The sequence below is a fragment of the Ixodes scapularis genome, unplaced genomic scaffold, assembly GCF_016920785.2.
Source record: "Ixodes scapularis isolate PalLabHiFi unplaced genomic scaffold, ASM1692078v2 PGA_scaffold0__279_contigs__length_252992795, whole genome shotgun sequence".
Taxonomy (NCBI): Eukaryota; Metazoa; Arthropoda; class Arachnida; order Ixodida; family Ixodidae; genus Ixodes; species Ixodes scapularis.
The window spans coordinates 79,903,041-79,918,821 of record NW_024609835.1 but is presented as its reverse complement, the minus strand read 5'-3'; the positions used below and the strand labels follow the sequence as shown (position 1 = coordinate 79,918,821).

Here is a 15,781-nt window from a genome sequence, read left to right as displayed (position 1 = left end):
AAAAAAAATCAATAATTTAATAAAGACGGGAAAGCTCAGCCGCATATGGCAACAAAAACCAACTCCTCCGGGCATTCCCTAAACGGGACGCAACCAAATGCGGGCGAACACGCTCTCTACATCACCGCCAGGCCGCTACGCCATGACGAAATAAACCCAACAACTGAACAATGCTAACAAACAGTTAGTAAGAAAACATTAAATCATTGCTCTATTACGCACAGCTACGACGGCTGTGCGGAACAGTGGCTGTGCGAAAGAAAGTGAAGTATCGATTCGAGCAGGCGATGCGCGAGAAGGTAACCGAGACTATGCCTCAAGCTTCATATCGGGAGAGGAGCTTTCGTGGTAGTTTCTGCAGTTACTCAAACGTTTTCTTTCCCCTTCCCTTTTTCAAAAGAACACGTCAGCCGGCGCTAACTTTTCATTCGGGAGAAGCCCACTCTTCACAAACAGTTATAGTTGACAAGGAGGCTGACTTCGACCCAACTAGTCTCCGGGCAGAATACAAACACAAGTATATTTACCAACACGCTCGTTTTAATGTCAGTCTCCGGGCTTTGCTGTTTCCAAAAGAGATAACCCTTTATAAGGACAGAACGAGCGGGTTGGTGGGGATAATTAAACTTAAACAGTCCCTTCTCGTTTTCTTCCTCAAGTTTAATAGATAACCCTTCGGTGCTATCGGATCTCCCCGGAGAGAGATAGAGCACGGCCGTTTCAAGGTAAGGATAGGGCGCTCGAAGCTAGGGCAAACAGGCGGTATTGTTTCACGCATGCACGGATGGCTGGTTTAAAATTTCCCCAAATCCCTAACGAAACCGGCCCATCTTCGTGTGTGCATCTGCGGGATGTCTGTCCCGCGCCGCCGGTTTTAGCGCGCACGCGGCGTTGTTTTGGCTGACAGAACAGTTGTTGACCGTCGATATTGTAAGGCCGTGGTGTCCTCATCCTTTCAGGCAACGATTCCTTTGCTTTCCCTTGTGCAATATTCTGACTGACTCCTCCTGGGTGGCTGTCACTGTTCGCCGCGTCAACGACACAATCGTACCATTTCACTCCTCGTGACACAGGGTGCGCTGCTCGCTTTGCTGTCACCGGCCGTCCTATCTAACACAACAAGCGCGAAAGGTCGTGGTCATCTGCTGGCTCCGAAAGGGCGGGACGTTCATGCAGGCCAATGGGGGCCCCGAATCAATACGACGTCTGCCGACTCCTACACGTTAAAAATTTACGACACCTGCTAGTCTGTTAAGAAGTGTTGCTTTCTCTTTTTGGAACTCCTCCGATGTAGCTTGCCGCCTATAATAAAATTTAAATAATCAATTAATATAACAGGATGGAAATACTGTATTTCATTTTTATGTGGGAACTTTGAAAAAAAGAAAAAAACTATTTCCAAGCTTGTGAAGACGCGCAATTCGCAAGTCCATTTTGAGCAGTAAAAACACGTTTTTGTACGATATTGATACTTAAATATAGAACATACAAACAAAATATACACTTTCTCGACTTGGTTTTCGCGTAGAAAACTATCACGTCTACATTTTAACAAAAATTAAAAAAAAATAAAAAATGGGTTTTTTGAGAAAATCAATATCAAAAATGGTACTTTATAGTTTTCACATAACATTAACGTAAACGTACCGCAAAGAATATTTTATACAGCCGAGTTATTTTACAATACACATAAAGAACGTGTTTTGGGCTCTCCGTGGACATAAAAGTTATCGATGTAACCTAAGTAGATCGCCAGTAATTAATTGTCAAAGTTCGTCAACAACTGACCGAGGGGGCGTTTTCGACATTTTTACACAAAAAAAGCAAAACGCCTAAAATTATTTTATGGTATTGGAGCCTTTTAAATATGTCCACAGAGTGCTTGAAAAAAGATAATATAATGTGGACTGAAAATCCACGGCGGGAGATCAAGCGAAACATCCGACCCACGACGGGTGTGAAAAACACTGCTTTTCGCCGCGGCCTCTTTAAAAATTCATAAGTCGAGAACAAAAAATCCGACGAACTTGCGGTTTGTGGCGACTGCGTTTTTAGAAACGGCGCCATAACATATATTTTTTTTCGTAGAAATTAAAAATTCGACCCTTTTTGCCTGCACGATTTGAGATGAAACCACCCATAAATATACAAGGTGATTCAAGGAGGCGCCAGGCTCTTTAAATCGACCGCAAAATGGTGCATTTTTTGTGAAATTTGCAAAGAGCGAACTTACCTGAGGAAAAAGAAAAAGAAGAAAAAGGTTTAGCTCCTATGGAAATGCAGCGACGCCACCGGTCTTCAAACAACACGGCATCGTTTCGCACTGGAGACAAGAGATGGCGCAAGTGGTCGCGACGCCAACTGCCGCCAGCGAACGAGCATACGACACCGAGAGCCGGCGTCTTTAGCGGACAAGGAACTGCAGTTCCTTGTTGTTACCGCGCCTGTTTTTGTTTCTGCGACTGTCGCCGCCTGCGGAACGCGCGCCGCTTTTGAGTCGATTCAGCCGAAAAGATTGTCTGCTAAAGACGCCGGCTCTCGGCTCCGTATGCTCGTTCGTTGGCGGCGTTCGTCTATATATATATATATATATATATATATATATATAAGGAGGAAGGAGTATATACATATACTCTTATTGCTCGGGAGGTTTAAGAAAAGAATCGCAAGGATCGGACGGTTACCTTGGTATGCGAAACATTTTGTCTGAGGATGAATTCTCAGGACCCTAACTAGCCAAGGCGTTGGTGAGTATGTCCATCAAGTTAAAAACCAAAAAATATATAAAAAAAATGTAATGAGAAGCATTTGAGTGAAATGTTCGCTAATCCATGCACGTTTTGCTGAATGAACAAAAAACAAAAACGGTGCCTCTCACAAAAAACGCGATTCACTTGTATTCAATTACATATTATGTGGCAGTGTTATCATCCAAGTGTTCGTCATTCGGGATCTTGGAATCTTTTTTATTCATCCTTAAATTTTAATTCTGACGTTTTAAGTATCTGCAACATCATTTTAAAAACCTTAGGGGGATGTCTCGTTTCACAAGACAAATTTCTTGTGCGTTTATTTTGTTTACTTGTGCACCCGAAGCTGGAGTATATGCATCTTCTGAATGGAATACCATTAATCTCACTGCATCGTACTCTATTGAGCGTGTCCAAGAATGCGTCATGGGCATAATTTAAGACAGGTATTTTGACGGCATTAGTTATTGTAACCATGAACAATTATATAAAGAAAACTTGGTTCTGTACTTTGCTTGACAGAAGATGAAGATGATTACGTAGTTATATGTTTTTACATAAGGTTGTGAGCGGTGCCGTTAACTCACCACTTTTGTTAAGCACTGTCTGTCTTCATGCTCCCTTGCGGTTCAATCGATTTCAGAGTCGTTTTTACGCTTCTGTTTTGAATGAGACGACACCACAAACAAGAATGCAACTTTAATTCAACAAGCTGAATCTATATGTTGTTGATTTTTAGCGATGCGATTGTTTTTCGAAATAGGCATGACTCATTTATTTGTATATAGTTATAACCTTGCTCTTTTGCCTGCATTTATTTTTTAGGCGAGCTGTGTACCACTATTTAGGCCTTGTGCTCTTTTTCTGCAGCAAACAAAATCAAGGTTAATATTATTATTTATATATAACAAATTGCTACCAAACCTTACAACTTACTACATGTACTCAAGCACCTGAAGTTCACAAGTTGAGAAAAAATGAAAGAAAGAACCTTCTTTCCTCCGGTGCACCTCAGCCAACTAAACGTCCCAGGGTCAGAGGTACACCATGGTCAGAAGACAGAAGGAAACAACTTACTGTACTCCAGTGAACCTTTTTTATATATCAATAAGGTGGAGAATAAAGAGGTGTTCGGTAACCTTTTTATGTTTTAACCTTTTTAATCTCAGCATTTTTTGTCTTAAGTGTCGCGGTTCCTCCTTACTCTGACTTGGCGGTTGAACTACGTCATTTGCTGCGGTCGTTATCGCACTGCAATTACTTATATCGAGTATCTTCAAATTATTACTTTAGCAGTTTTTAAAAGCACCCGAGTAGGTACGAGGAAGCCCTTTTCCCACTTCTCTTGACCCGCGTTAAGAAAAAAAAAGAAGAAAGAAAACGAAGCCAAACGCTTTTTGATTGCTAAAGCGGAAAAGGGCCGTGACAAGCTTCGCATCGGGCATCGGGCATATTTATGACGCCTGCGCTTTCACACATAGCAATTGAACGCACTACTCTGAGTGATATCATATATCTTGGATTTATCCCGATTTAATACCTTATGTGGCACATCTCGCTGTTGATGATGTAATGAACAGGTTAATTTGGGATAATCCAAGGATATATTTATTTAACTGTTTAGGTTACAATCTGTTGGTGTTACGAGAAGCGTCTTTCTTAGTCTGCGACCGCGTTCAGTCTGTGACTTCCAGGCGTCGCGTGCTTCTCCGAGGCACGCCGCTCAGCTCTCCCCTGCCGGTGTCTCCAGTTCCATCCTCCATTCTTTAAGCTCAACAGAACGCGTTCGCAATACGTGGCGAACACGCACATAATACACGGGAGGTGACCCTTCAAATATCTGCTAACCGTCACTCATTCCTTTCCTGACATTTTACGACGCAAGGACCTGTTATTATTTCACGATATTCCACCGGTCTTCAAACCATAGGGCACCATATGGTATGAAGACCGGTGGCTTCGGTGCGTTTCTATAGGAGTTAAGCCTTTTCATTTTTCTACTTTTTTCTCATGTAAGCTCGCTCTTTGCGAATTTTATAGAAAGAATGCACCACCTGGTGGCCAATGCTGCACGAAATCGTAACGCGGTATGTTAGAAACCGAATTTTGCGGTCGATTTAAAGAGCCTGGCCGCTCCTTGAATCAACCAGTATAGTTTATTTTGTTTTGTTTTATATGCAGATGACGCCGCGTTGAACTCACCTTTTTTTCTTAGCGACTGGAAGCTGTGGACATTTTTTTTGACCGGTCTAAACTGGTTTACACTTGGTGGAACCGGTAACCGAACCGTTATTTCAAAAGCAAAAGTGAACCAGAATCAAACCTGAATCAAATGCAATGCTACTGAACCCGAACCAAACCTGAGTAATGACCGGTTCGACTCTCTGCTTTTAACTCAGCCGATGTTCTAGCACTTGCGGGGAACACAAATAAATAATTGGATTAAATATGTCAGTAAATCGCAAGAATCGTACAGCAAGCGTAAAAGTTTACGTTTTAAGGCAGGTTCCATAATATGCTGCTACACTCCTTGGGCAGTGTGAAGGCGCCGTATGCCGATTACACTTTGTCATTGCTTTTCTCTTCTCGCCGCAGTACGTGGAGATTTGGGGCCAGTATACGCGGCGTCGCTTCTAACAGCGTACTAGTGGTGCTCTTGTGCAAGTTTTCCAAGCAGAGAACAAGGTTGCTTCATATTTCACCGCGCACTAACTAGACATTTTAAAAGCCTTATCAAACAAAAACACGCTGAACATGTATATGTTGAGAATATACGGTGAAACTATACTTATTGGTGAAACTACTTATTACTTTCCCCGGAGCAATGATCCAATAGCCGGTACAGAGTTAGCAGGTGAGCGGAATTCCATGCTAGAAGACGACTAGTGGTAGAGGTACATGGGCCAACGCGGACCCCTTTGGCCAAGAAGCAGAGACAAGGACTGACTTTTCATTCAGATTTATTCAAACATAGATCCACACAGCAGAACTGTACGTTGTCTAGAACGCTTCTCCCACTGATGCGTTTAGCGCGCTATTCCGCCCGTCCATCAAAATATGCATGGATGTTGCAACAAATGACGTCATAAAAGTCGGAGTGTCACGCTGTCGGATGTCGCGATACCGGCGGTTGGTCATAGGAATGCTGGCGTGAGTGCCGCTGTCGTCGCGGCATCCCAACTGCTGGCTGCCGAAGCTTCCGTGGATTGTAGAGCTGGAGAGTTACTTGCAGGAAAACACACGAGTCTGTCCCATATATCTTCGCTGCTGTGACGCAGCCATGATCGTGTTCAGCGACAGCATGACAGTTCTAAGACCTTAGCAGGTGGAAATTGAAGGACCACTTTTATTGAATGCGCTTAACACGCCAGTCGCAGACGCATTCCAGGCACCATAGCAGAACGGCAGCTTGTGCGCAATCCCGAGCTTAAATGGGAAGAAACAGAGCCCCCCCCCCCCCCCCCCCTTCCAGCAGTTGCACCCCAAACTACTACAACCTAAAAATCAAATATACTAGAGTATACTTCCGACTTCAAACATAAAGCTCGTACCGACATCCCTTGTGGGATGTCGGTACGAGCTTGTGGGATGTTGGTACGAGAATAAGCCTTTGAAGGCTTATTCGCTTACTCAGATGTTGGGCACAATACGGCGTGTTCACAATGGGGCTGCCGTAGGATGTTTTTGAATCCGAAATATCCCTTCACGGGCTCTACGTGTGGTCGTGCGCGGGATCATGGGGCGTTTCTGTTTTTGCTACGCAAGAACCAGGATCTCCGCTGAAGATGCTACCCGCCGGATCCTTTAGCTTGCACTCGTATCCTTCCTGGCAAAGGTCATCGTGGATTGTAATGCACGTTTCTCCGGGACACTGCAAAAATTAAATACCAAATTTTAGTATATCGCACATTATTTACCTCACACACGTTTGTTTCCGAAGATGTGTTCATCGGGGAGTCGCCTTTGATATTTTTAGCCCCGCTTCTTTTCGAAATGCGTGTATTATCACCCTAACATGTTTTCATTTTTCACTATGTTTCAATATTGTATAACATGCAAATTTAGAGTCAAATTTTTAAACACTCATACAAGTAAAGTTGCCAAACGAGCGCGTGGCGGAATGGTTACCGCGCTTGGCTAGCCTGTGGAGGCTCCGAGTTCGATTCCAGGGGGCGGACTCCTCTTTTATTTATTCTTTTAACTTTACATTCTCGTGAGTTTGAGAACCTTTTTCGTCTGATCGGAGTTACGAACGTTTTCTGCGCCGAACATTCCACGCCGAATGTTCCAGATACCCAAGCGGCTACAAAAGGTGCTCCACGTGGCCTTCCGCATTCAGTCTCGCCCCATCGTTCGATCCTGCTGTTTGGCCGCCATCGACGCCCGCGACGCTAGCCTTTCTTTATTTTGTTTTGGGCGCAAGTTCGCCCCATTCAACGTTTGGTTTGTGCCACTTTGCGTCGCCTCACCAATTGTAGTTAGTGACAATATAAACCCGTCTTCCTCGATATACTCATCAATGGAATTTCGCTAGTCACCTAAATAGGGGAGACATAGATATAGTTTATATACACATATTTTTTTTTAATTTTAGGCCAATATTTAGTTAGGCCTGTTATATTGAAAACAATTACAACAAACAAAACAGGTTAAAAACATACTCCAAAGTATTGACATTTTTCTTTTTTGGTGGACATTCGGCCAGACATTCCCTTTTAGTATAGATTAATAAAAAGAGTAAAGGATAAATTTGATACTAAGCACACGTCAATTAACTTCTATTTTAGTATAATACAACCTCAAAGAGAATATCTAAATAATTTTTTAACCAGTATACATTGCACATGCAACGTGTACACGTCCACTGGTGTGTGCAAGTATGTCTTCGTGTCATTGCATTTTTGGATTGGCAGTACATGACTGGAGTGTTTGTTTTTTTATTTATATTTTATATTTCCAACACTGAACTGCTTTAGCGGCCTCTAACATCCATAGTCCAGTGGCCAGGTCATTACGTGAAAGCAATGTAACGTACGTACGTCGAGGAGTGGGAGTGCCTCAGTATGCGTACTCACTAAAACGCCAGGAAGAGCGACCGCTGGAGGTAGAGGCGAAATTATATTTAAAAAAGAACAAAAAAAAAACAATCACGTTGTAACAGAAACATATAAGCATTACCATTCGCGCTGATTACAAAACCAGGTCGGAAGCCGTCGCAAACTAGCAGGAATCTTTTAGATCTGACTATTTATAAATATGAAGTAGCATCTTGGTTTTCATTATAATTTTTGCTACAGATATCGACAACTTAGAGTTGGAAGATTTGTCCACTAACTTTGAATAATTTACTGAAAAACGTCTTTCACATACTCTGCTATGCCTACTCAACTGTTCTACCAGTCACAATCCCATCGTGCAATCACTAACCATTAATAATCTAGGAAAAGCATTCGCAAATTTTTAAAACTCGTATTCGGCCGAACTGCTAGTAAATTGTGTCAAACCAGGTGTTCTCACTTTGGCTACGTCTTTATATTTTGATTTAATTCCGATCAAATTGTATGGCGTGTCAAACCAATATTTTTGTTTTTATTCTTTGTTTTCTTCTCAGGCTACTGTGTTTGTGCCATTTTAGGGGCCAGGGACCCGTCAATGTGTCTTGGAGCTTTTCACCCGGCCTCCCCTTTCACCAATGATGAAAAAAATAAAACTATTATTTCATTGTATTGTATTGTAGTGTATCGTATCTCGATATATTGCTCCTGGAGCCAAATGCACTTGCACCCCCGATGTGGGAGCTTTTACTGCGAGAGCAGTTAGTGGGACACTTCGCGTGTTTTGCGCCGTGGTCGGCGCTCCATATCGAGGTGGGCCAATTCACGGCACTCCGCTAAAACATTCTACATTCACGTCACGCCGCTGACATCACACCGCTCCACACAACTCTGACGTTACCTCAAATCACGTTGCATCGTTACGCACGCGACATAATGACGTTATGCGACACCGTAAGTCATCTGATGTCATGACGTCACGTGACAATACGTCGTCACGTGACTTCGTGACGGCGCGTAGAAAACATAAACATCAGACTGGTGATAATAGAAAGAATAAAAACAAAGCGCTTTCGGTTATTTGGCTAGAAAGGTTCTCGGGCGATAAAACCAATAAATCTTGGTGGGTGTCCACAAGGCGGTGTTAGTTCGTCTCCAATTACGTTGCATAAGACGTTCAGGCAGCCACATCAACGACGGGGAACGGTTCATGCATACACATGTAGTTTTGTCGTTCCCTCGTTTTCAAACTTGGGCGCGATCTTCGAAGTGTTCTGTAATTTCCAGAAGGCAGTCCCAGTTTATGTCCAGTAAAATTGTTTAACAGGCTCAAGAAATACTCGCTAGTCAATACACCCTTATTGGTTCCAAAACGCAATGCAATTTTCGTCCGGTGTGTTACTCGGTTTAATACAAAACGCCTATGCGGAATCTAGGGTGAGCGCTCGCACCTTTACCGTTCATTAAGTCCATCTGCTCCGAAATGACACCTTAGCGGCTAGGACGTCTCACCTCAGCTGTCGGAAGAGTCAGGGCACTTACGAGTTGCATAAGTACCCTGACTCTTCCATGCCCTGCCCAGAAGCCACGTCTTAAGAGTGCCTTACACCCACGCTTGAAAAACTGTTTGCATTATCTCCATAATACTAAAAGCTATAAACGAATTTAAATATGAGAGCCTTCCACAAGGAAAATACAGGGAAGTTAGGCGAACCACCATTTTATTGATAAATTGAGGTTTGCTAATTTTAAACACAATGTTCAGATACTATTTAAAACTCAAGTACCCTGTGTGCACAAGGCGAAATATACAGGGTGTCCACGAAAAAATGTTTTAGGTTTTTTTTTTTTCATTGCACATATTGCCGCGCGGCAAGTAGGCAGCGCGGACGTGGCCTAACGGTTATCGCGCTTGCCTCCCACGCGAAGGGCCAGGGTTCGATTCCTGGGAGCGGCGCATCTTTTTGTTTATTCCTGCAGACTAGCATTCTGGTAAATTCGAGAACCGTGTTTCTGATTCGAGATTAGAATGTTCTACGCGCCGAACCTTCTACGCCGAATGCTCCAGAAGCCCACGCGTGTACAAAAGCGGCTCCGCGTGGCAAGCCGGAGTCAGTCTCGCCCCAGCGTTCGACTCTGCTGCCACGCCGACTTCGACGCCCGCGACGCTCTATTATTATCATCTTTTGTTCTCTTTTATTTTTGGCACAAGTTCGCCACATTAAACGTTTATTTCTTCTTGTTTATTTATTGTTTCTGGTCACCACCGGTGACAATATAAAACAGGCATCGCCGAATGCTCATTCTCCTCCCAAATGTAGCGCCAAAGGTCCGAACCAGAAGTTTCAGAACTCACCAACAGTTATTTTTCTCAAAAGTTAAAAGTGATGTTCTGAAATTTTTAATTTCAAAATGGCGGCCGACGGAGCTTTCGAATGCATGGCTTTCTACGGCGCCAAAACCCAAAACGGACGAAAATGGGCACCTTTTTCCTATTGATATTTTTAGAAAATCACTTCTAGATTTTGAATAATATATCGGATTGTGCTTAAACTTTGGCACCTGGCTCGGACCTTTAGTGCTTCACTTTGGCGGAGAATAAGCGTTCTTGATGTATGTTTTACTCTTTCGTTTAAAAAAAAACACAAATTCTTTTGGGGCGACACACTGTACTACATAAACGAATGTAAGGCAATGCATGCTTGTACTAGACCTAGCCACTTCGGTGGCTACGAGACGGGCCTGAAGCCTCCTAGTTCACCGTTTTAATCTTTTTTATTTTTTTTTTAAGAAAATGTCAACGAATTTTTCCAAACCTTGTTGCAGATGTCACAGCAACCGCATTCGCTCTTGTGAGATCCACAGGTGCAGGTGGCAGACGAACATTCCACTTCGTCGCAGTCTACTTCTTTACAATTCAAGGGACTATTGGACAAAACACTGTTCCGTAAGAGATAAAAAAAAGATACATTATTTGTAAATTTTGCTGATGGAGATGTGAAACTAATAAATATATTTTTACATAATACTCTTAAAAGACCGCATTTGCACGTCTAATTTAAAGGTTAATAGGCAAATCACTAAATAAAAAGTTGAGAGAGGACGTTTTCAGTACATATGCGCAATTCCAATTTCATGCGCAGCATGCAGAAAATCAGGCTTTTTTAAGCTCTCTCGTGTACCTTCTTGTCATCCCCTTCGTACTTCGCATTTACGGTTAGTGCAAGCAAACAGTAATTGGGGTGGGCGTGCAGTGTTTGTTTTCATTCACACTCTACGGGAATTCCATCTTATTGACATACAAAATTCGTAAGAATCTTAAGAATTTTAAAAGCGATACCTTTAGTTGTTTGCTTATAAACAATAGTATTTTAAACTTCAATCACACTACAACAAGCGTATTGCTCCTTTCTACCACGGTAACCCCTGAAGAAGAGGTCGAACCGGCCTCGAAACGTTGGATCCCGCATTTAGGGCTTGGTTGGTCGTCCTTTTTTCTTAAAACAAGTGTATTGCTTTAAAGACCAGGGAAGCATGAAGCCTGAGTAGTGAAGTTTATACAACCTTTGAAACTTTGGGGTTTCGTTATCGTTTTGTTCTTCACCACTACATTAACAGTAGAGCACGCTGTAATCACTATAGGAGGTATTTCCAGTGCTGATGAGGGTCAAAGATATTTTTGCTCTGTTACACGTGTAACTACTGGCTGCATACGCAGATTCCCTGTCTTCTTTCATCGAATTCAGAGTCCCCAATTGTCAGGCTTGGTACTGCCTCATTTGAATCAACATTTCACATCATTCGCATTAAAAAAAGAAACTGCACCTGTTCCGTTTATACATGATTCTAAACCAGAAAGACTTGATGGTTTACCTCCTTGTCTTTATATCTTGCTCCCTTTCTCCTCCTCCCCTTCCACCACTTTGTTCATCATAGGTGATGCAGATTGACACTATGGTCACTATTTTGCTTAATTGTATGCCATGCTGGATGTTTGTCTCATATAACGATTCTCTTTTTATATCTAAACATCAATTTTCAGCTCAAGAAGTATAGAAAGCACTACGTTTGTTTTCTGCGTAAAACAAATTTGGGATTTTAATATTAGTTCTTATAAGCAGTACACATTTTCAAACTCACCCGACATTCACCACAACGACCACCAACAGTATCACCAGGGCAGTCTTCATCTCGAAATCTAGAGATCCGGCAATAATGTAGAAACGTTTAAAATACAATTTCTATAGTTACCGGCATACGTAGGAATGTCAATGTTTCGTCAGAGTTCATGAATACTTTTTAATCATAGACCTTCACTGCTCTTTTAATGAGTGTCATATAAGTATGCCTTGTTTCCATTGAACGAAATGAACAGTGGCTCTCAGGACAGATAAGCGATGGGGCATCCATTTTTTTTATATTATGCATTAGACCACTAGAAAAAACTTTGCATGTTTTATTATACATTTTTGAGGCGTATGTCAAAATATCACGAGGCAAATTTAAAATAAAAAAAATTAAAGGCACTAAACTTTGTATGCCGAGTTTTCCTTCTGACTGTGTAATCTTTCTTTCTAATCAAGTTGTCTTTCTGAATTAGCGCTGTGTCTGTGTTTTCGGTCCCCTGGTCCTCCGTCCTTTTGCGCTGTTTTTATACCACTTGAACCTGACCAGCTAACTAGCCCCACTATACACTTTGCTGCAGCTTTGCTTGTGGCCTACATGGACTCATATCGTCCCGAGATCGGTGCATTTCTATAGGCACTCACAGTTTCAAAAACGAATCCGAAAGCAAGAAACCTGAAAATAATTTTCAAGCCTTTAGCTTCGAAATTCCTTTTTTGCGTTTTTATCTGATGATTCCGCCATTTCACTGCCTCCAAGAAAAAAAAAAAAGGAAAAAAAAAAAAAAAGACGTTCGTGTTTACGCAGCCTAAGGTCCTTCGGCATTTGAGGTGTGGCTACACTTGTTTACGCCGTTCATGAGAAATTTAGCCAGTGCAGTACCGTACTGCTAGCCTGAAGGATTAAACATTCTACACGAAGTAGCGATACACGCTCGCACGCGAGTACGACACTCATCCAGATTGAAAGGACACGAATGGGGATTGCATGACCACGGCACCTTTAGGTTCTGCAGCGCGAGCTTTCGCTCTACGTGCTCCGAGCTGCGGTGCGCTAGCAGACTCTGCCACCGGCCGGTACCACCATTCCACTGGCTGCAGAGCAATATTGCCGCGCGCAAGGCTGAGAAAGCAACGCTCGGTCGCGGTCCTCCAGAAAGCTCCCGTTTATTCATGTACCGCCCGTAACTTCTATCATTTATCCTGCTTTTGTTTTCTAGAAAGTGCGTGTTCATTCTCGCCCCGATCACGCGACGCTCGAACCGTTTTCGCCGAATCTTCGAGATAGCGACGCACTCTAGATAAGAGGCCGCCCGCGACCTTGTCGAGTCAGTCTCGCCCCAGCGCTCGATTCTGCTGACACGCCGACTTCGACGCCCGCGACGCTCTGCTTTCTTCTGTTTCCTTCTTTATTTTTGGCACAAGTTCGCCACATTAAACGTTTATTTATTTCTGTTTATTTCTCGTTTATTGGTCACGAATCACCACCCGTGACATTCTGGTGGTCTCTTGTACGGCCGTGTTGTAGGCAAATGTGACGTACGGCAGCACCTCGTCCCATGTCTTGTGCTCCACGTCGACGTACATGGAGATCATGTCGGCGATGGTCTTGTTGAGTCTCTCTGTTAGCCCGTTGGTCTGCGGGTGGTACGCCGTGGTGCGGCGATGGCTGGTGTGGCTGAGACGAAGGACTTCTTGCGTCAGCTGGGCCATGAATGATGATCCACGGTCTGAGATCAGGACTTCGGGAGCGCCGTGCCGGAGGACGATGGATTCAATGAAAAACTTGGCAACTTCCACAGCAGTTCCGGAAGGAAGGGCTTTCGTTTCGGCATACCGCGTGAGATAATCTGTGGCGACGATGATCCAGCGATTTCCCGACGTCGACGGCGGAAAAGGGCCAAGTAGATCCATTCCGATCTGCTGGAAGGGTGCTGTTGGCGGAGGAATTGACTGCAAGAGTCCGGCCGGCCTCGTCGGAGGTTTCTTTCGTCGCTGGCATTCATGACATGATCGCGTGTACAGGTGGACGGTTTTGGGGAGCTTGGGCCAGTAATACTTTTCACGAATACGTGCCAGGGTCCGGCTGTAACCAAGGTGTCCGGACGTCGGGTCGTCGTGGCAGGCTTGGAAGATCTCCTCCCGAAGGTCGGTCGGGATTACCAGCAGCCATGGCGAGTTGTTGTTCCCGAAGTTCTCTTTGTAGAGTACACCTTGTCTAATGGCGAAGGTCGGCAGCGCTCGTGAAAAAACACGTGGCACGGTACTCCCGCGCCCTTCCAGGTGCTCTATTAGTGCGCGCAGCTCAGGATCGTCTCGTTGACGCCGGGCCATGTCGTCGATGTTCACTGCGCCCAGAAAACACTCGTCGTCATCGTCGTCGCTGCTGCCGGAAGGTGTTGCGACGGGAGCTCTGGACAGGCAGTCGGCGTCGCTGTGCTTGCGGCCTGACTTGTAGACGACGGTCATGTTGAACTCTTGTAGTCGGAGACTCCACCGCGCGAGGCGTCCTGACGGGTCCTTGAGGTTCGCAAGCCAGCAGAGCGAGTGGTGGTCCGTGACTACCCGGAACGGGCTCCCGTATAAGTACGGACGAAACTTCGTGATTGCCCAGACGACCGCAAGGCATTCTTTTTCAGTCGTGGAGTAATTTCTCTCCGCCTTGGTCAATGTCCGACTTGCGTAGGCGATGACTCGCTCGGTGCCTTCTTGTACTTGAACCAAAACCGCGCCAAGCCCTGCGTTACTTGCGTCCGTGTGAATCTCGGTTTCCGCATCCTGGTCGAAATGTCCAAGAACAGGAGGAGTCTGCAGTCGTCGCTTCAGCTCGTCAAATGCCTGCTGCTGTTCATCGGCCCATTCGAACTTCTCGGCGTCCTTCGTGAGGTGTGTGAGCGGTGCGGAAATTCTTGCGAAATCTCGAACGAAGCGCCGATAGTAGGCACATAGCCCAAGGAACCTTCGGACGGCCTTCTTGTCTCTTGGCGCTGGAAATGCTGCGACGGCACGAGTCTTCTCGGGGTCTGGGCGGACACCTTCGTTACTAACCACGTGGCCGAGGAACTTCAGTTCGTCATAAGCGAACCGACACTTTGACGGCTTCAGGGTGAGTCCGGCGGTCCGTATGGCTTGGAGAACTGCTCGGAGTCGTCGCAAGTGCTCGTCGAAGTCGCTGGAAAACACGACGACGTCGTCGAGGTAGACGAGACAGCTCTGCCACTTCAGTCCTGCCAGTATGGTGTCCATGACACGTTGGAAAGTTGCTGGCGCCGTGCACAGTCCGAAGGGCATCACTTTGAACTCGTACAGTCCATCCGGCGTGACGAAGGCTGTCTTTTCTCGGTCCCTTTCGTCGACTTCGATCTGCCAGTAGCCGCTCTTCAGGTCCATCGATGAGAAATATCGAGAGTGGCGCAGCCGGTCTAGAGTGTCGTCGATGCAGGGGAGTGGGTAGACGTCTTTCTTCGTCACCGTGTTCAGCTGCCGGTAGTCTACACAGAACCTAAGCGTCCCGTCTTTCTTCTTAACCAGTACGACTGGAGAGGCCCAAGGACTGCTTGAAGGTTGATTTATGTCGTCGTTCAGCATTTCTTGAACTTGCTCCTGGATCGCCTGCCTTTCCTTAACGGAGACTCTGTATGGCGATCGATGCACAGGGCGCGCGTCGTCCTCGGTAACGATGCGGTGCTTCGCAACGGTGGTTTGGCGCACCTTCGACGACGTGGCAAAGGAGTCGCGGTATTCTGCAAGAAGGTTAATCAACTGTCGTCGTTTCGGGCCCGGGAGTTTAGGGTCAATGTCGAGCTGCGCTGGCGACGCACTGTCTTGCTGAGGTGGCGAGAATTCGTCAGTA

General features: G+C 44.9%; 1 protein-coding gene across 1 annotated transcript; it reads right to left on the bottom strand.

Moving 5' to 3' along the window:
* Window positions 1–6,462: 6,462 nt before the first annotated feature.
* Window positions 6,463–11,994, bottom strand: LOC120842699 (endothelial cell-specific molecule 1-like). The gene is made up of 3 exons (XM_040213865.3): window positions 11,945–11,994; window positions 10,621–10,744; window positions 6,463–6,621 (listed from the first exon to the last, which is right to left on the bottom strand). Exons 1-3 carry the CDS (start codon window positions 11,992–11,994, stop codon window positions 6,463–6,465), a joined length of 333 nt encoding a protein of 110 aa, XP_040069799.1.
* Window positions 11,995–15,781: the final 3,787 nt, after the last annotated feature.